This window comes from Callospermophilus lateralis, chromosome 7 (assembly GCF_048772815.1).
Source record: "Callospermophilus lateralis isolate mCalLat2 chromosome 7, mCalLat2.hap1, whole genome shotgun sequence".
Taxonomy (NCBI): Eukaryota; Metazoa; Chordata; class Mammalia; order Rodentia; family Sciuridae; genus Callospermophilus; species Callospermophilus lateralis.
Genome location: NC_135311.1, coordinates 14367578 through 14389562, shown reverse-complemented (window position 1 = coordinate 14389562; position 21985 = coordinate 14367578). Strand labels below are relative to the sequence as shown.

General features: G+C 41.2%; 1 protein-coding gene across 2 annotated transcripts in view; it reads right to left on the bottom strand.

The window, feature by feature from the left end:
- Nos1ap (nitric oxide synthase 1 adaptor protein) overlaps positions 1 to 21985 on the bottom strand; it is a 294816-nt gene that overhangs the window by 10543 nt on the left and 262288 nt on the right. For both annotated transcript variants that reach the window (XM_076861497.1, XM_076861498.1), the window contains exons 6-7: positions 17957 to 18098; positions 2230 to 2396 (exon numbers count right to left, since the gene is read on the bottom strand). In XM_076861497.1, the coding sequence (XP_076717612.1) occupies positions 2230 to 2396; positions 17957 to 18098 (309 nt within the window). The remainder of the gene's footprint in view (positions 1 to 2229; positions 2397 to 17956; positions 18099 to 21985) is intronic.

The window sequence follows — 21985 nt, the reverse complement described above, 5'->3', positions numbered from 1 at the left end:
AACCTCAGTACCACATAAAAATAAGTAAGTAAATATATTGTGTCCAACTACAAGTAAAAAATTTTAAAAAAAGAAAGAAAAAAGAAAAAGAAATACAGAGAATAGTTTTTGGAAGGATGGGTTTCCTCTATGATTTCAACATAAACAAGTAGAATCTATATGTAGACTGAAAAATATTTTTTTAGTTGTAGATAGATACAATACTTTTATTTTATGTTTATTTTTTTATGTGGTGCTGTGAATTAAATCCAGTGCCTCATGCAACAGCTCTGCCACTGAGCCACAATCCTGGCCCTGAAAAATATTGACTACTTATAGGCTGCTGATAATAACTGTGGGTTTCCTTCTAAGGGTAATATCTTTGGAAAATATTACATATTTAATAACAAATGCTGAGAGCCACAGCTGAGTCGGAATGGCCCCTGGCATTTTGCCAATAGTATTGACTGACAGGCGAGGCATTACTATCCGCCTCAGGCGCTACTTTACAGTTCTCACGCTACTTTGGAGTTCTCGTGGGGATTGCCGGGGTTTCCCGGAGAGTTCCCATTGGTTGGGGAGGTGCAGGAGGAGGGTTTTTTTTTTTTTAAATTAATTTTTATTGTAGGTTGTTCAAAACATTACATAGTTCTTGATATATCATATTTCACACTTTGATTCAAATGGGATATGAGCTCCCATTTTTACCCCATATACAGATTGCAGAATCACATCAGTTGCACAACCATTGATTTACATATTGCCATTCTGGTGTCTGTTGTATTCTGCTGCCTTTCCTATCCTCTACTATCCCCCCTCCCCCCTCCCCTCCCCTCTTCTCTCTCTACCCCCTCTACTGTAATTCATTTCTCCCCCTTATATTTTCCCTCCTTTCCCCTCACTTCCTCTTGTATGTAAGGAGGAGGGTTTTCCAGAGGATATTTCTGGCTGCTGGTTGCTGGACGAGCCACGTGGTGTTCAGGAGCGTGCTAGTGGAGTTCAGAAATAAAGTTTGTTCCTGCTTCAGTGAGTTGTGATTTGTGCCCAGCCAGACTGCGGCAAATAAATGGTAAGTAGAAGAGCAATACTGCTGAACTTCTGCATTGTCTATTTACTTTTTCTCTTGACGGTATTTAACATTGTGAAATATATCATAGAAAGTTAAAATTAAAAGTTGAAATCAATAAAGAATATTTTTGATTGCTTCTATCTTTTCTTAATAGAGGTTATTATCCTAAATGAAACTGTATAGTTTATACATTATATAATTATAAAAAACACCTTGATGTGTACATATGTGGAAAAAAATAATTTTCCTTCTGGGTTTTGTTTGTGGATTATTTTTTTCGTTTTTACTTTAGTTGTATTCAATTTTAAATTTAATCTCACATTCTTAGTTTTTTAAACTGGATCATATTAGTTGCTCCTTAAGGCCTCAGTCATCTCATCTGCAGGATGTTAGAGTAGGTAATGATGTCTACTACCTGAGAGTAGTATTAAAGACACATAATTACTGAAGCAGGAAGAGGGGGTCCAAGTGTACTTGGTTTCATTGGCTGAGCCAATGGAATTATGTGTATTATATGGGTAGTCCAGGATGAGCCTTGCATGAATATTATGCAGAAATGATTGTGCAGGGAAAAGGAGGAAATCAAAAATCAGTGGGGCCAGCTTCGGTGGTACACATTTGCAATCCCAGGGACTCAGGAGGCTGAGGCAGGAGCATCAGAAGTTCAAGGTCAACCCGGGCAATTCAGCAAGAGGCTGTTTCAAAATAAAAAATGAACAAACAAACAAACCAACAGGATCCTGTAAGGACAACACACATCAGAAAGAAAGGAGTTCCACAAGCCGGACATGGTGGTATATGCCTGTAATCCCTGTGGTTCCAGAGGCTGAGGCAAGAGGATCACAAGTTCAAGACCAGGCCAGCAATTCATTGAGACCCTAGGCAACTTAGCAAGATCCTTTCTTTAAAAATTTTAAAAAGAACTAGGAATGTGACTCAGTGGTACAGTGCCCCTGGTTTCAATCCCTGGAACAAAAAGAAAAAAAGGAGGAGCTCCACAGCGGCATTCTGACACACAGCAGTGTTACGTTGGCACAATGGGCTGACTCTACAAAAGTGTGGCCCCTCTGAAAGCCAGGAGACGCTCCATCACTGCCACCATGCTGTGGAGCAAGGAGGCAGCAATGACTTGAGGCTAAGCAGTGACACAGGTCATCCTGGAGGGGCCATCTCCTGCCTACCTTGGAGTCCATGTGGGAGCCTCCTTCCTTTCCTACAGCATCCAGGTCGGTCACACCTCGGCTGAATTCCAGGACATCATTCCCTGGGAGTGGGACCTCTACTGCGTCGATGTCAGTCTCCTCTGCGGTGACAGTGGAGACTCTTTCAGCTCCCGTGAGCTGGCGGCCTGCAGAAACAATAGGGAAGGGAATGGTGACATCGAGAGCAATGTCCTCTCACTTGCTTCAGCTCAAGTGCTCTTCAGCACTGCTTTGCTGACATACAAACCCTCCATCTCATCTTCTCTAGTTTTCTCCCCACCCTTCCCGTCATAGTTAAGGGTGTTCTCTTCCCTCATTCCCCCACTGGTGACCCTCTGCTTCCCTCCCCTCCTCTTCTCTTTGGCAGCTGTAATATCTAGTGCTCTACTGGGAGAAATAACTCTAACAAAGCCGAGTGTCCTCCTGGCCCCAGCAGGGAGAGCTCTGTCCTAGGAGTGCCCTCTGGCCTCTTTTCCCTTAGCCTTTCTCTCCCCTACCACACTCTCCCCTGCCCATGTTGTTTTCTGTTCTCTTCTTACTAGGAATTTCTAATAAAAATTAAAAGTGAATTTTATTAATGTGGGAGTAGAACAGATGCTAAAAGCTATCTAGGATTTTGTTTTTGTTTTAAATTTTGTGGTTCTTTCCTCTCCTTCCTTTCCCATGTTTAAAACGTTCTGTGTGACCTCCATTAAATTTGGTACGAAACCACTTGCCAGAGCTGTGGTGTCAGAAAAATAAAATGTATCGTTTCTTATAAAATTGAAAAAAAAAACAATGTCCTGTTTACCTAATACTTCAGCTTTCAGTTATGCCAAACCAAGGGATACCATGGGCTTTATTACATTTTCACTCATCTTTCCACTCAAGTACATTAAGTAACTTTCCAACCCAATAAGATGCTTCCATTTTAATAGCTTTTCAAAGTTCAGAAACAAAGGGAAACCAGGCATAATCCCAGCTGCTTGGGAGTCTGAGGCAGGAGGCCAGCCTCAGCAACTTAGGTAGACCCTATCTCAAAAAACAAACAAACAAACAAATAAAAAGGGCTGGGATGTGGCTCAGTGGTAAAATACCACTAGGTTCAATCTCCAGCATCCCCCCAAACAAACAAACAAACAAAAATGAAGGGGACATTTCTTAAGCCTGGATATGACAGCTTTGCCAGGTTTTTATGTTTGTGTAGACTGGGTGTGGGAACTCTGGAAAAAGGCAGTACAGTCATGTCCTCTACATCCCAGAGCAGGAATGAAATCAGGCTGAAGGAAAGTACCCTGCAGGGGAGTCCAGAGACTGTCAATCTGCCTAGTCAGGTCTTCATGAGCTGATGGATAAGAACAAATCACCTTACTCCTTGGGCCCAACTTTTTCAGTGGTAAGAGAGGCCCAGTCAAATGGGATAGGTAGGGTTCCTAACTGAGGAGTATGGGCAGGGAGATCTAAGCTCTCTCCTAGCAGAGTATCAAACTCCAGGACGGACTCTAATTCTCTCTCTAGGAGCAAATGCAGAGTAGGTGGCCTCCAGGAAGCAGTGGAATTAGAAGATAGAGATGGCAGCTTTTTGAGTTAATTTTTCCACTTACCACTTTTTTTACCTTCCCCTGATGACAGACACCAGGTCTTTAATCTCACACACACACACACACACACACACACACACACACACACACACCAGACACATACACACAGCGTACTGCTTAATATCAATGTATCAAAGTCCACTATTTCTTATTTTTCTTCATCTCTTGTTCCTTTCTATTTCTTGGACTCTCTAAAAACACCAAATAATTTCTTGGCATTTCACAGGAACTATTTTCTTGCTCTGTATTTGGGATTAGGTTCATCCCAAATGCAATTTCTTGGAAATTTTCAGAGACCAAGCACTAATTGGAAAAAGGGAATAGGTTGACACTACCCTAAAGCTGGTGCTGGTGCAGAACACCAGGCCTCAGTCATTTGAGTGGCTGTCTTAAAGAACAAATAGTTCTAGGAATTCTTCTATGCCAACCCAACCAGTCATATGGGAAAATAAGCATGGTGTTTCAAAAGTCAACAGTGTACTTGTTTTTCCTCCAGGCTGCTACAGGAGCTGGGAAGGTGGCCCTGTTGAGGGGTTGCAAAGGTATTTAGCAGAAAGGATGGCCCTGACCATGGCCTGCTGGAGCAACTCTTTTACTCTTTCATGAGCCAGCAGGCAGGAAGCATAGAAGCCACCTGTTTTCTACCATACCACCACCCAGAAGTGACCTTGACATTTAGGGGTTAGCAAGAGACTGGGCTTATGGTAACTCGTAGCTGTTGTTTAGGCGGTGGCTGCTGCTGGATACTAAGCATTTTTTTCTCCACACTTGTCTAGGAATAATCAGGGTGAAATGGGCATTGGTCTGAGCAGGGGAAATTGCCATCATCTGTCAGGAAGAGTTAGGCTCCAGGAGCACTCCGTGCACCTGTGTTTCAGGGCACTGAGCACACAGCATTGAACATACCCACTTTTCCCTTCTAGACTCAAGACCAGGGCTGTGTCCCATTCATCTGCCTAAGGATCTGACACAGAGAAGGAGTCTCATAAATACCAACAAAAGACATAGTATTGTGACAGAGTAGCAAAACAATAGAGCAAACTACAGGAGGAGGCTCCCTCTCCTCTCTCTATCCTTAGAGATCCTTACAACGAGGACTGAGAAGCTCCAGACACAGAAGGTTTAGAGATGACTTTGCCTGGGATCACAAAATCTCCTATGATCTGAGTAGATCCTAAGAAACCAAACTGCTCAGCCATTCTGTCTGTGCTAATCAATTCCCAAACTAAAGAAAAACCAGGGGACTGCTTTCTGAAAGACTTCCTGCTGCCCAGCAGGGGCTTCGATGATCACACTTACAGTCTTGTTGGCTTAATGAAATAGGACAATAATAGATCTGTTAGAACTGGGAACAGCTATAAATATTATGGGTGCCTATTAGCATACTAGATAAGAGGAGATGTAGAAGAGCTAAGAGTCATTAGCTCTTGACCATCTTTAGATCCTAGTAAATAAAAGAGGAAATATGGTATCTCCAATTGTCCAGCATAGAGAAACATAGGCAAAAGAAAAGGCATAAAAACCTTTCTGGAAAATCCAGAAAACTAATGGAATGGGGGCACTACGGGTTCTTAAATGTAACATAAGGAAGTAGTACCAAGATTGGGGGTGGGCACAGGGATGTTTTGAACTGTTTAAACTATCTCAGCTTGATACACTAAACAGGAACTAGAGGGCATTAGACATGCTTATTTCATTCATTTATTTAATAAGCATTTATTAAGTACCTTGTATATGATAGATATCTACTGCACATGGTGCCTAAAGATGAGTAAGACAAATCTGTTTTTAATGCTTCTCCAGTTTGATGGAGGAAAAATACAGAAACCATCGCTGTAGACTGAGGCTATGTTGCCTATGGGAGAGCTATCCAAGGTGCAGGACAACAGAAAGGAGGACCTAACAGGTGGAGTTTAGAGCCTGTGCAGGGAAGAAAGCAACTCCTGCAGGAAGATACCAGTGAAGGCACAGGGGAGGGAGGGCTGTGGGTGACATTCTAGACAGAGGGCAAGGCAGATGCAAAGACAAAGAGGCACAGAAATCCACAGCAGGTCGGGCACCACAAATGGTTCTGCCTGGAGGAACCTGACCAAGAAGAGTCAGAATCTTATTTTGAAGCATTAAAAATGAGTAATACCATTCATTCTTTAAAATTTCACCCTAGAGATAGGGTGAAAGATAGAGTGAAAGGGGAGGATAGATGCAAAAGGAACAAGAAAAACCAATACTTTAAGGTGAGAAACATGAGGGCTTAAGCTGTAGGGGTGACAATGAAACAGAGAAGTGGAGTCTATCTGCAAGGTCTTCTAGGGGTGGAAATCACAAGGCTTAGCTGGACACTTGTCCATGATATGCAGTGGCAGGGAAATGTATAGGATGAGTTTTTAAACATCCGATTTAGGTGCCTGGGTGGAATCTGGCACCTATAAGGAGATTTTGGGAGGAACTGGATTGTGGGTAAGGGGGAGTTCAAGTTTACATGTGTTGAAATGGTAAGAGTGTGTATAAGAGCTGGACGGAGATTCCATCAGGCTCTCATGTACATGTTATGGGCCACATATTTGTATCCTCTTCTTCTCCCCACCAAATTTACGAATTAAAGTCCAATGTAGTATTTGAAGAAGAGATCTTTAGAAGGTAATGAGTGTAGAGCCCATATAAAGGGATTAGTGAGGACACAGTGAGAATTGGCAGCACCTTGACCTTGGCTCTTTCAGCCTCTGAAATAGTGATAACTGAAAGAATACATGCAGTGCATCCACTAAGACAGCATATGAGCTAGGTGCTAAGGTGAATGCCTATAATCCCAGTAACTCGGGAGGCTAAGGCAGGAAGATCTCCAATTTGAGACCAGCCTAGGCAATTTAGCAAAACTCTGTCTCAAACGAAAGAAAGAAAAAGGAAGGAAGGAAAGAGAAGCTGGAGATGTAGCTCAGTGGTAGAGTGCCTCTGGGTTCAATCCCCTGGACCACCAAAAAGAAAAAATAGTGTATGAATGGAGAGGTCCAGCCTAGAGATAGATGTTTGCTGAAATCACAAGAAGTCAGGAAAGAAATAAGGGACCAAGTTCAGGAGCAACTCCAAAACATAAAGGGACACTTGCAAAGGAATCTGGAAAAAAAATAAGGAGGCTAACCGTGAGTATAGGTAAGTTTATAAGAAGCTTGGCTATGAAGGAAAGAAAAGAAATAATGCCACAGGCTAGGGAGACATATAGGAAAAAGAAACTTTTTCTTTGTTGTTTTTAGGACAGAGAAGGCTTGACCTTATCAATCTGCAGTGGGAAGAAAAATCAAGCACAGAAGATTCAGATAAAGATACAGGAGTAAGATAACTGATAGCTCAAGGTTTGTGAAGGAGTGACACTGGGGTACAATGCAAAGACAGGTGAAAGGGCTAATCTTGGACAGGAGAAGGGAGCTGGGGACAAGCAGAACTGCTGAAGAGCACAGTCACCCAGGCCAAGTTTAGGAATCACTAGTGAGAAAATGGACAAATCCACAGACGGGGTTTTCCACAGGGCTGTTTGGTGCCACAGGGTTACAGTGACTAAGTACTGCTGTATGAATGCAGAATTGGGACAGTGCCAAGAACTGGTATAGACAAAAACAAAACAAAGCAATACAAAAAAAAAAAAAAAAAAAGGAGTTACCAGCTCGGTTCAAAATTACTTGATAAGGTCACCTTTTACCTTGAAACTGTAATAGTAATAGCTTAATCTTAACTGAAACGTACAATGTTCCACACAGTAATTTAAGGGTTTTACATATATTAACCCATTTATCATCATAACCACTGCCACTGTAAGAGGTGGATATTATTATTATCCCCATTTGACAGATAAAGAAATCAAAGCACATAGTTGGTAAGGACAGAGTTAGGGCTTAAAGCTGGCAGTCTGGTTGGTGTCTTTTTTTAAATTGATTTTACTTTTTAAATACATGACAATGGAATGCATTACAATTCTTATTATACATATAGAACACAAATTTTCATATCTCTGTGTATAAAGTATATTCACACCAATTCATGTCTTCATACTTGTACTTTGGATAATGATGTTGTCCATCACATTCCAACATCATTGCTCACCCCCTACCCCCTCTCTTCCCCTCCCACCCCTCTGCCCTATCTAGAGTTCATCTATTCCTCCATGCTCCCCCTCCCTACCCCACTATGAATCAGCCTCTTTATATCAGAGAAAACATTCAGCATTTGTTTTTTGGGGGATTGGCTAACTTCACTTAGCATTATCTTCTCCAACTCCATCCTTTTACCTGCAAATGTCATGATTTTATTCTCTTTTATTGCTGAGTAATATTCCATTGTGTATATATGCTACATTTTTTTATCTATTCATCCACTGAAGGGCTTCTGGGTTGGCTCCACAGTTTAGTTATTGTAAATTGTGCTGCTATAAACATTGATGTGGCTGTGTCCCTATAATATGCTGTTTTAAGTCCTTTGGGTATAGTCCGAGGAGAGGGATAGCTGGGCCAAATGGTGGTTCCATTCCTAGTTTTCCAAAGAATCTCCATACTGCTTTCCATATTGGCTGCACCAATTTGCAGTCCCACCAGCAATGTATGAGTGTATCTTTTCCCCACATCCTCACCAACACTTATTGTTGTTTGTCTTCATAATAGCTGCCATTCTGACTGGAGTGAGATGATATCTTAGAGTAGTTTTGGTTTGCATTTCTCTAATTGCTAGAGATGATGAACATTTTTTCATATATTTGTTGATTGATTGTGTATCCTCTTCTGAGAAGTGTCTGTTTGGGTCCTTAGCCCATTTATTGACTGGGTTATTTATTTTGCTTTTGTGCGTAGCTTTTTAAGTTCTTTATATACCCTAGAGATTAGTTCTCTATCTGATATGTGAGGGGTAAAAATTTGCTCCCAAGATGTAGACACAGAAAGTAACCCACAAAATTACAATTATCTTATACTAGACAAAGGTGCCAAAAACATACACTGGAGAAAAGACAGTCTCTTTAACAAATGGTACTTAGAAAACTGGAAATCCATATGCAACAAAATGAAATTAAACCTTTATCTCTCACCATGCACAAAACTCAACTCAAAGTGGATCAAGGACCTAGGAATTAAACCAAGACTCTGCATCTAATAGAAGAAAAAGTAGGCTCTAATCTTCATTTTGTGGGATTAGGCCCCAACTTCCTTAATAAGACTCCTATAGTGCAAGAATTAAAACTAAGAATCAATAAATGGGATGGACTCAAACTAAAAAGTTTCTTCTCAGCAAAAGAAACAATCTGTGAGATGAACAGAGAGCCTACATCCTGGTTGGTGTCTTTAACCGTCATAGCTCTATGCCTTCCTATCTGTCTATGTATGTATGTATGTATGTATCTTATTTTTATAGTACTAAGAATCAAACCCCACTCTACCACTGAGCTACATCTCCAGCTTTTCGATTTTTTGAGACCAGGACTTGCTAAGTTGACCATGTAGGCCTTGAATTTATAATTCTCCTGCCTCAGCCTCCCTAGTCACTAGGATTACAAACATGTACCACCAGGCCCAGCTGCCTTCCACGCTTAGTCCCCATCTACCCTGCCTTAATTTCTTCTCTGCTTTTACATTCTGTAACTTAAGCCGACTTATTTTGTAACTTGTTTGCATCCCTATACCAACTTGGAATGTGAGCTCCTCCCCAGCAGGAAGTTTAATGCCCTATTTACAATGTCCCTAGTTCCTGAGTTGAGTCTGACACATAACATAGACTTGATAAACACTTGTTGAATGAAGGAAGAGTTAAAAACAAAGGAGTTAGAAGATGAGGAGAAGCAAAGGCTCAGGCAGTGGTGGCCCAAGGAAAGGCAAGAGCAGATGTGGGAGAGCAGAAATGCTAGGAGTTCAAAGGAGGCTTGCTGTTCTGAGCAAGCAGGATGGCCATACCTAGTAGATGTAATAGGTGCCTTATAAATAGTTCCATTGCTGGATACAGTGGCACACAGCTGTAATTCTAGTTACTCAAGACTGAGGGAGGAGGATTAGAAGTTGAAGACCAGCCTGAGCAATTTAGCAAGACCCTGGCTCAAAAATAAATAAGGCTAGGGATGCAGCTCAGTGGTAGAATGTTCCTGCATTCAATCCTCAGTAACACAATCAACCAGTTAATCAATAATTATCCATCCAGTGTTCATTGTCTAGATGACACAGTTTTATTTTACTTTGATTTTTTTGTTGGATATGTTAAATATTTAAGACATAACATTTTGGTATGTTTATAGGTAGTGCAATGGTGACTACAGTTGGGCAGATTTCAAATGTCTCGCTAAAAAATAATTGAATATATAGAAGTAGAGAATGAGATAGTGGTTCCAATGGATGTAGTTGAGAATGAAAACAGGGAGATTTAGATGAATTAATACAAAGTATCAGATATGTAGGGTATGAACAAGTCTAGAGATATAATGTACAACATGAGGGCTCTAGTTACTAATATTATTTATGTGATTTTTGCTGAGAGTAGATTTTAAGTGCTCTTGCCACCCAACCCCCAGTTTCATTTTTAAGAAGCTTATTTTTCCAGTGGGCTCCAAGCCCTTCCATGTGTGGGACTGTCTGTGCCAAGGGCAGAGGCATGCCTCCAGGAGAGCAGGATCTCTCCCAGGAAGCCCTTTCCAGGAATCAGAAACAACACAGGGCAAACAAGACAAGTGGGACAGGGGCAGTGACCCCACCTGGCTCTGAGCCCCAGGAACAGCCAAGGGCAGCTGCTGCCAAAAGACACAAAAGATAAATCTTCCCCCAGGGTAGGGAACAGTGGAGAGAACAAGGAGGGAAGAAAGGCACAGAGAGGGAAAGAGAGAGGAGATGGACCCGAGAAAAGTGAATAACCTCATTAAAAGCACAGCTAAAACCCAGGAAGGAAAGCATTGAGGAGACATCAAAGAAGACAGCGAAGCCTCCGCAGGACTTACACTTTCAGTTACCAAGAGTAAACAAGTTTCTTCTGTTCAATAAAGGGCCTGACATCATATCACATGGAGGCTCGACTGGAAAGATAAACACTGTATGAAATGAAAAGCTCCCAACAGAAGCCAGATCCTTGTAAAAAACTATCAACTAACAGCTCTCCTCTGGACCCTCAAGGTGCCCCATTACAAGGGAAAATCCTAGTGGAGTCAATAAATGCTTCTGGGGAAAGCATTTACAAAAAGAAGAAACATGCTCCTAGCAGCTTATAGAAAGTAAACAGTGAGTGGGGTGGTAAACAGGAAGTGACTAGGGGGTAAGGCAGAACAAAACCTTCCTGGATAAGAAAATACTTCCAACCCCAGATCCAAATAATAATTGCAAGTGCTAATACTCAGCACGTTCAACTTCATGAATGTAGTACTACATGGCAATCAGAAGGCACTTGATCCACCACAGAACCTGGACTTCAGGGATCACAGTACTTCAGAGATCTCCTTGTCTACTCACCTCAGAGTACAGATGAGGTCAGATATTCTAAAGTTAGCACTGGAACCCTAGCTAAATAGCTAACTCTTGTTAGCTGAGGCAGGAGGATCACAAGTTTCAAGACCAACTTCAGCAACTTAGTGAAATCCCTTCTCAAGATGAAAAAAATTAAAAGGACTGGGGATGTAGCTCAGTGGTAAAGCACTGCTGGGTTTAGTCCCCCAGAACCAAAAATAACAGCACACACTGTTAGGTACTGTGCTGCATTCACTCACAACACCTGATGGAGGAGAAACACAGTCCAGAGAGAATGTGAAGATTGCTGAGCATCATTCAGCTGAATTCAATTCAAACCCAATTGTTCTGCATCTCTAGTCCACTGCCCCAGTGTTTTTTCATGGGACCACACAACTGCCTTACTTTGGTGGCAGTTAACTAACTGTATGTGCCAACTGGGCAATGCTACTGAGGGACCCAGATATTTGGCCAAATAGTATTCTAGAGGTTGCTGTGAGGTATTTTTTTTAGATGAGATTAACACTTCAATTAATAGACTCTGGGTCAAGCAGACCACCCTCCATGTCATAGAGGGGCTCATCCGATCCGATGAAGGGCTGAACAGAACAAAGATTGATCTCCCAGTAGGAAAAGGGAATTCTTTTAGCAGACAGCCTTCAGACTTAAACTACCTCTTCCCTGGGTCTTCAGCCTGTAGATCCTGCAAATTTCTACTATACCCAGATCACACAATCATGTGTGAGCACAGTGCCACATGCCTATAATCCCAGCTCCCTGAAAGGCCAAGGCAGGAGAATCACAAATTTGAGGCTAGTCTGGGCAACTTGATGAGATTCTGTCTCAAAATAAAAAATAAAAAGGACTGGGGATGTAGCTCAGTGGTAAAGCACCCCTGGCTTCAATCCCCATACCACATAAACATAAAAATAATCTCTCACTCTATATCTGAGTACACACACATACACACACCTCCCTAACACAGGTATCACCACTCCTCAGGCCACATTCTCAGCACTGGCGCCCTAGCTAAGGACAATGGACAAGCCCACATGGTTCACTTTCCCTGAAGGAGGCCAATGGGATTTAGAACTCACCTTGACCTCCAAACTCCGTGCCTATTTGTATTCTAAATTTTGAAGAAACTACACTAGACCTAACAGATCTTCATATAATGGACCTAGATGTCTCTACATATAAAATATTAATTATATTCTTAGGGAGAGTGGTATATAAAAGATACAAAGCAATAAAGATATCGTGTTGTTATGGTTTAGGTCTAGAAAGTTCCTCTGAAAAGTTCGTTTTTGAAAGCATGATCCCCAACACAGGAATGTTCAGAGGTGAAATGATTAGATTACGAGAGATGTGACCTCATCAATGGATTAATACATCTGACAGTTTAATAATTTGAACGCACTACTGGGTGGTAACTGTCGGCAGTGAGTTGTGGCTGGAGGCAGTAGGCCACTGGGGACGTGTTCTTGCGTTGTATCTTGTCCCTGGCTCATGGCACTCTCTCTGCTTCCTGGATGTCATGAAGAGAGCAGTGTTCAACCATCACTGCCTTTTACCATGATATTCTGCCTTATCTCAGGCCCAGAGCAATGGAGCTGGCCAACTAGGAACTGAACTCTGAAACCATTGAGTCCAAAACAAAATTTTCATCCTCTAAATTGTTTTTGTCAGGTATCTTGGTCATAGTGACACAAAATTGACTAACATATAAATGTAATGCTCAATTTGAATTGTCAACTTGATCGGATTAAGAGGTTCTGATGATTAAGAGGCTTTTGTGTAGGAAGTAAGGGGAAAGGGGAAAAAAAACAAGGGAGAGAAATCAATTACAGAAGATGGGGTAGAGAGAGAAGATGGGAGTGGAGGGGAGGGGAGGGGGGATAGTAGAGGACAGGAAAGGCAGCAGAATACAACAGATACTAGTATGGCACTATGTAAAAACGTGGATGTGTAACTGATGTGATTCTGCAATCTGTATATGGGGTGAAAATGGGAGTTCATAACCCACTTGAATCAAATGTATGAAATATAATATGTCAAGAGCTATGTAATGTTTTGAACAACTAATAATAAAAATTTTAAAAAGAGGCTTTTGTGTGTGTCAATGAGGTGTGTCTAGGAATGATTGGCATGTGGGATAGTGAACTGAAGTGGAGATCCTCCCTAAGCAAGGGCAGCACCATCCAATAATTGGATAGTGGCTTGGATGAAATAAAAGTTGGAAGAACAAGGAGCAGTGGCAGATGCAAGCTCAATTCTTGAACAGGTTCTTGATTGCTGATGTGATCACCTAAGAATATTGGACTCTCATTTCTTCGCTCTTCCAAAGCGGACTCTGCCAGTGATTCTCCAGAAGTCTTTGGACTAGGGTAGCACAATTGATTCCTCTTGTTCTGGGGCTTCAGTCTCTCGGACTGTGCAGCTACTGACTCTTCCAGCTCTCCAGTTTGCAGATGGCCATTATGGATTATCCAGCTTCTGGTTGCATAAGAGAATCTAATACATCATCTTTTTATAATCATATTTCCTGTTGATTCTAGAGAACTCTGACTAATACATACATGTATGTTAATGTGACTCAAGAAAACTATCTCCCAAAATGTAATTAAAAATAAAGGTAAACCCAGCCAGTGGATACATTACTTCTATGCTGATCATCTATTACAGCTAAAAGAGCAAAATGGCATTAGCCTCTACCCATCCCCACCATAACCATCACTGCCCTATCAATACTGGTCCAGTCTTCTGTCTCACCCTCTGTGCTTTATCACCTCAATTCCACAGAACTCCCGCATATTATGTGTCATTATTTTTCATCAAGAGGCTGTACAAAAGTCACTCCCTGTTGAAATATCTCCTCAATCTCCATGCTCATGTTAGCATAGAGTAAGCAATTAATTAGTACTTGTTGACAATGACTAATAAATAAGGACACCTTAGCCCCACTCACTGATAATGCTTGCCAGTTTATTTAACAAGTATTTATTGTGCCATGAAGTCCCCATTTTCCCAGGGTTCACACTTCACTAAAGATAGAGGACGCTATGTGTCTGGTACACAGGGGATTGAACGTCAATAACATCAACCTGGAGCAAAGAACACAGGAAGCCAGGATAAGAAAAAGTCTTTGAATTTTCTGGAAGGGGAAGAGAAGAGAATGGGAGAGTGGGGTTGGAAGGCAGGGCTTCCAGAAGATAGGATGCTAGGACTGCAGTGTGAGTAGGTTGCCTGCTCAAGGTGCATGCAGGGATCCTTGGGAGAGAGGTTAACCATGGCCAGAGGGCACATGACACATTCAGGGAAGGAAGAAGCTAGTGGCACACAGGGAGGAGTGGGGAAAATAGAACTGAAAAAAAGGACAGGATGAGATCCCTTACTGGAGCCTCCACTGACTCCCCAGAGTGAATCCTCCATAGCACCCCAGGAAAGTACATCAACCCAGCCACCCAGCAGATGGCGACAAGGGCTGGAGGTGGGAGGAAATAGAAGCTCCTACTGTAGGAAGAAATAAACCTACCCTTGGCACTGTCTATAAAAAACGCTGCACAGGCAATTCTCTTCAAAAGGCCAGTCCAGAGGTTGAGGGAGTAGCTCAGTTGTAGAGCTCTTGACTAACATGCATAAGCCCTGGATTTGATCCCCAGTACTGATCCCCAGACCATCCTGACCTCTCTAGCCAGCAGCTGAGCAGTGAATTCTGATTATTCTGACTAAGTATATCAGAGCAGGCTCTTTAGACAGGACTTCTGTGAAAACAAAGGTGTTTGAATGCTTAGCCTATGGGCAAGCACCTGTGTCCAGCCCCTTTCACTATAGAACAAAGTGGTTTCACTGGAAACAATGAACTTTACTTTCTGGTTAGAATTTCTTTGTATATGCATATACCAGCTGTTGGTGAGACTCTGGTTTGAAAGCTCTTGAGAGCTGCAGGTCTCCAACGGCAGAGGAACAGGGCATCACTAAAGAGGTGTTAACAAGCGGCACATGCCTGTAGTCCCAGCAGCTTGGGAGGATGAGGCAGGAGAATTGCAGATTCAAAGCCAGCCTCAGCAGCTTAGTGAGACCTTGTCTCAAAATAAAAAATAACAAGGGTGGGGATGTGGCTCACAGTAAAGCTCCTGGGCTCAATCCCTGGTACCAAAATTTTTTTAAAAAAATTTAAAAGGCCTCAATGTGTCAAGAAATACTGCTTCTCCAGTTGAATGCTTTGACAGCATTCTCCAGTACAGAAGCAAACACCCTGGTCTCTGCTCTCTAAGGAAAGTGGACAGTCATGAGTCTCTTGGTGTCTCTAGATGAGTATTACAAGCAACTGTCACCATTACACCCTACTCACTGACCAGCAGAGATATGTGAAATAGTTGCCAAAACCTACCTGTAGTTCTGTTTTATCTCTAAGCCTCCGAGTACAAAAATGGAAAGTTTTAAAAGTTTACATTAATACTATGACCTGCTATAAGCAGGTCAGGGGAACATAGCAAAATGTAATGCTCTATCTATATGGTAATTTTTGTTGTTGTTGTTGTTAATCAAGATCACTGAGATGATTGCATTAGGAAAAAAGTACCACTGTCTAATAAAAATGATGACCCAAGAGCTAAGTAAGGTGAATTCTTTCATCACATAGAAACTGAGCACCAGAAGAAAATGTAAGGTTTTCTGAATTTATGACTAATAAATGTCCAAAATTTAAAAAGAAAAACTATTAAAGTGTGGTGGAAAGCAAATATTGCTGCCACCTTAGCCATCTACAGTTGTCAGTTTCTTGTGTATCATGTAGGAAACAGACTATGCATAAGAGACATGAGTGTGTATATACATATACGTATATATATATATATACATGGATTTATAATATATATAAAATACAGTATAATTGGTAGCATACCATACCACAGTTCTAACCTTGGTTTTTTTCTTTCTCTTATTTTTTGAATCCCAACATTATGTATAACTATAATGCACTATTAAAAAAGAAATGCAATAAGCAGATTATGTCTTTTAAGAGTTACCCTTTGCCATTTCCAATGCTTTGGTTTTACACTGATTCTTTTCTTAGGCAACTTTATTCTACAATCCATCATTTCAAAAGTGTATGGGTCTATATTGAGGAAAAATTCTTTTTTTTTTCCCTTCTGGTACTGGGGATTGAACCCAGGAACACTTTCCTACCGAGCTATACCCCCAGCCCTTTTTAATTTTATTTTGAGACAAGGTGTTGCTAAGTTTCCCAAGCTGGCCTTGAACTTGCAATCATCTTGCTTCAGCCTCCCAAATAGTGAAATTACAGGCATGCACCATTGTGCCAGGCAATTCAGCCTTTTAAATGTATCAGTTCATCTAATATGATAGTAATCTATAAGGCAGGCATCACTATGATTCCTATTTCTCAGAAGTAAAAATTAAGGCACAAAGAGGTTATATAATTTGTCCAAGATCACATAACTCATGATGGTACAACTGGCATGCAAATCAAGAGTCTATTGTAAACCTATCATTTCCAATATAAGATTTATTTGTTGTTTTCCAACTTTTTGAGTTGGATCCTTAATTCATTTGACTTTCAAGACATGTCATCTGTTAATTTAAATGATTTAAATTTTGGATTTTCCTTTGAGCCTTGTTTTAGCTACATCCCATAAGTTTTGAATTCTATAGCTCACTATGATTCTCCTTTTACTGTTAGAAATTTGTATTATGTTAAACATTTTTAATATTTTAATATTAGATATTCATATTTTAATATAGATGAACACAAGGAGAATTAACATTTTTACAATATTGAGATTTTCTATCCAGGAACATGCCATTTTTAAAATGTAAAATAATACATTTATTTATCTGTATTTTATATGTAAAAGCTTTTATTTTAATAAATTTACTTCTATTGTAATTTCTAACCATTGTTGTTAGAATATATGAAAACCATAGATATTTATGTAATTCTGGACTGTGCCTTAAATGAATTCTCTCAGTTCTAATAGTTTTCAGTTTGTTTTCTTAGATTCTCCACCTGTTCTTTTTCTTGCTAATATCTATATTTATATAAAGATATTCATATACCATATTATATAAATTAATATGTTTTAATATAACATATATGAACATATATAACATACACACAAAAAAAGTAACTGTGAACTTATATTCTTTCTAATTTGTTTTACGGGGGTGCTTTTTTACTTTGGGTGGGAAATATAGTGATATGGTAGCAGAAAAAGCTCTATCTTTACAAAATATTTCCTAATATCCAACTTAAATGCTTCCTGGCTTAATAATTTAAACATTTTGATTTTAAAAAGTAATAAATGCTGGGCTCAGGGGCACACATCTGTAATCCCAGTGACTTGGGAGGCTGCAGTAGGAAGATTGCAAGTTCAAAGTCAATCTGGGCAACTTTAGCAAGACTCTATCTCAAAATTGAAAAATAAAAAGGGCTGGGGGTCTAACTCAGAGTGCTCCTGGGTTCGATACCCAGCAAAACACACACACACACACAGAAGTACATATACCTTAAAGAAAATCTAGAACCTAGAGAGAAACATGGAAAAATTTTTTTTAATTTAAGTAAATTAATAACCTGGCATTTGGGGCAGTGATCCACTGTGGTAGTCTTCCTGCCTCCTTCTCCACACCCAATGCATCCACGGTGCCTACCTGGTTCCCCTGAGCCATTGCTGTTCCTCTCACTCTCCCCATCTTCCTGGCCATCTGCGTTCTGCTGTGTGTGCTGTAGGCTCAGCTTGTGGCAGACCTCAAAGGCTTGTCCCACCGTCCGGACAATTCGCATAGCTTGACTCTGGGGAAGAGGAAGGAGAAGGAGAAGTGAAGGCTATGGTGACTCTACAAGGACACAAGAAGGGGTGCAGGTGGGTGGGAAGTGCAAGGGACATGTGATCAAAAACCCAGGAAACCAGCAAAGGAAAGAGATGGAAAATCCTAAGGTTATTCAGATGTGTACATATTCAGAAAGAAGAGTACAAAAATACTTTCCCTTCTTGAAATACTCCAGAAAATAGAAACTGTCACCATAGTTCTGAAACAATCAGTCAACCGAAAGGACATATGCTGAGAAATATACCAATTCTAGACTTGGCCCCAACTCTTTCCTTCTAAGTATAACCATATTAATCAATATGCTTCAACATCATTTTGCCAACCATTATCAAGTGTTTAATAGACCCAACAAACCAAGAGGAACTCAGCTGTTTCTTTCTCCAGATGTCAGATTTCCTAGGAGCTCCTATAGACCTAGGGTTGTGATGCTCTGGGGCTTGGAAGCCTTGGCCTAACATCAGAGTCAACTGACACTTTGCTAACTAAGGCCAAGGTGAGCTTTCCCAGGCTTACTCTCTAATAAGATATTGCTCAGTTGGATGGCTATTTTCTCCTGTTTTACTGTTTAACCTCTTCTTTTAGGAGCCAAAGAAGAGAACTAGCTCCTGACTCCCAGTGTCCCACTGCTTAACTAGGAGAGGAGGGAGAGGACAAAGAAACCTGTTCCCTGCAGGCCGTGAAGAAGAGGCACAGGCAGGGATCTCAGGACAGGGTCTTAAAGGTGGATCACTTACTATAATCTGATGACTAGTCACCTTTCAACCTTCTTTCAAGGAGTAAAAATGAGAGAACTATGAGATACGGAGTTTCAGAGCTCAGGCTGGGAATGCTCCACATGCTCTTACCCCAGTGGCTCTCAAATATTCCACCACAGACTTCAGATTATATCACTGTGATTGTCACCCAATAACCCAGCCTAACATCAATCATGTTTGGGGTGATCTGACTTTAGATTAGTTGTGACTACCTGATGATATCATACAGTCCACTGATCACATCTGAAACCCCCAAGGTAACATCAGAAGTCAAAAATAACTTTTTTGAGCAGGGGTGGGGGCACTGGGGATTAAATGGAGTGCTTAACCACTGAGCCCATCCCCAGCCCTTTTTTATATTTTAGAGACAGTGTCTTGCAGAATTTTTTAGGGCCTTGCTAAGTTGCTTTGAACACACAATTCTCTTGCCTCGGCTGAGCCACTTGTAATCCCAAACCACTGGGATTACAGGCGTACACCACTGTGTCCGGCAAGAGGAGCCTCTTAAAAGCATGAGGTAATTGGTATTGCAGTACTAACCTGCTACCCAGTGTTTTGATAAATTTATAGAACCTGTTTAAGGGTAAATAAATGATTCATTTATGCTTGTCATAATAATGAGATTTGTTCCTGTTTCTCATTGTTATCTTCATGAACGCCTCAGGCCTTGGAACACCACATATGGACTGCTGCTTGAATCCAGTCTCTGATAAACTTGTTACCCTTGCTTGTTTCCTCAGGCCTGGGGTAACATTCTTTCCCTTTACTTCAGGCAAAAACATTCCCGTTAATATGGAAAGGCATTAGGTCAATCATTGTCCACATGTCATTTTAAGATCTCCGTCTTCTTCTAGTCCTCTTTATATTCCCCAACTCAAACAACCTCCTAGCAGTGACTGCCTTACAATTTAAACCTCTTAGCTTGCTTGGGCATGGTGTTACACAACTATAATCCGAGTAATGTGGAAGGCTGAGGCAGGAGGATCCCAAATTTGAGGCCAGGCTTCAGCAACTTTGTGAGACTATCTCAAAACTTAAAAAGCTGGAGATGGTGTGCCTTGTTGGGAAAGCCCATATGGATTCAATCCCTAGTACCAGGAGAGGCGGGCAAATCCTCCTACCTCAAAAATGGTTTTTGTTGTTTGTTTGTGGTGATAGGAATCAAACCCAGAGCCTTATGCATGCCAGGCAAGCATTCTACCACTGAGCCACATTTCCAGCCCTAGACAGATATTCTTAACTGATCACTCAGTTAAGGGACATGGGTGATGGGAAACTTAAGTGAAACAGGAAACAGGTAAGTTCCCTGAGGTCCCTCATCACCTGGTGGTGGATCAGAACCTCTGCTCTCTGTGTTGACCCTTAATTCCCTCCTGGGTCCAAAGGGCAGGCCTAGGCCACTTCTAACACCACAGGCTTGCAGTGTCTGAGACACAACTAACTATTCTTTCTGCGCAGGAAGTTGAGAATCAGTAGGCACCGGTACTAAGCAAGGTGTCCCTGCTCTTCCAATTCCCAAACATGGGAACAGGTATGATTTGGAGGACATGATGCCTAACCAGCTAGGCCAGCACACCCCAGCTTCTACATCTCCTTTGGACACCAAGCTGAGCCCTGGTTAGGAGGCTGGGCCAGGAAGCTCAACTCTCTAATGGAAAAGACGCTGGTCCACCCAAAAGTGTTATTCACACACATCTCACCAGATCTTTGGTCCCTTACTCCTTTTATCAGAAGATGGTAAATCCTAATCTTTTACAGGAAAGCTTATTACTAGTATCAAGTAATGTCTCCTCTGCCATACAGAGGAATCAATAAGTAGATACATGATGGCACCTCCCACAGGGATAGGCATATAGTAAGTGTTCAAGAAATGCTTTATTCTGAATATGTAATTCACTGCAATAAAAAGCAAAATAAAACACAAAATAAAAGGTAGTTGAGGAAAGGCCAGAATTATTTTACTAATAACAGAAGCGTAAAGATCCTAAGGGAATCACTTCTTCCATACATATGCTGGCATCAAAAGGGTGAGTGCCACCATCTCCCTCCTCCCCAACAGCATCTGAGGCGAACTCCTGGGTCCAATGTATCTTGGGTCTGAACTGGTTCAGTGGTTTCCATGTAGGAGGGCATTGTTGGATGTGACTTCTAGGCTTGCACATTCAGTGCCAAATGGTTTCATTTCAACTTATCTTCTACTTTTCTTTGATGTGAAGGCTGTTGTCTTTCACAGTAAAAAAGACACAGTAGCGTGTTCTGTGAGATAGCTCTGCACTTGAAGAGGCTACTGGGTGAATGAATAATCACACTATCTGCTTTACAGAATGACGAACACACATAAAAGAACCATCCTCCTCATTTATCACTCTAGGAGCAGAAGGGGCTGGATGACTCCTAACTTGATCCTTAAATGGCTACATGAGTTTAAATGCCCCTTGACTTTCTCGGCTCTCCTTCCTTCACCAGCGAAAAGTCTACTTTTAGAGGTTTGACAGGAGAATCTTGTTATGGAAACAATTACTTGAAGGTGGTGGGTTTGGTGATCTGCCCCTGGCAGGGGATGGCCCTCTTCCATTTGCTCTCTGCACAGCCCTGTGGGCTCCTGATGCTAGGTCTTCCACACTTGGTGATGCTGCTTTCTGATTTTCTAGGCTAGAAAACTGACTCTGCCTTATACCCTGGAAGGCAGGAGTCACACGTGCTGGGAATTAATAGTTAATAAGCCATGTTTGGACTTGAGGGAGGATTCTGATAAAGAGAAGCTTTAAAAACAACTTCCAGAGATTTCTGTGAATACTTGTTTTTTTAGGTTACCTTGTTCTCATGGAAGCGGTTGCTCACATCTCGTGACCATATGCAGGCCTTTGGAAATCAAAGTGGAGGTTTAAAGATTGAAATTGAAGATAACCAGGGAAAAAGCTGAACCACAAGTGGATTGTTAGGAAGGCAGCCTTTGCCAGTTTCAAGATCTGGCCACTCTGGAATTTAACAGATTATTATTTTTTTTTATTAAAGCATCATTATACTGTAGTATACTGCATGTAATTTTTGTACAAATCCAGATTAGTTTTATATAAGCCCTGGAAAGTGCTTT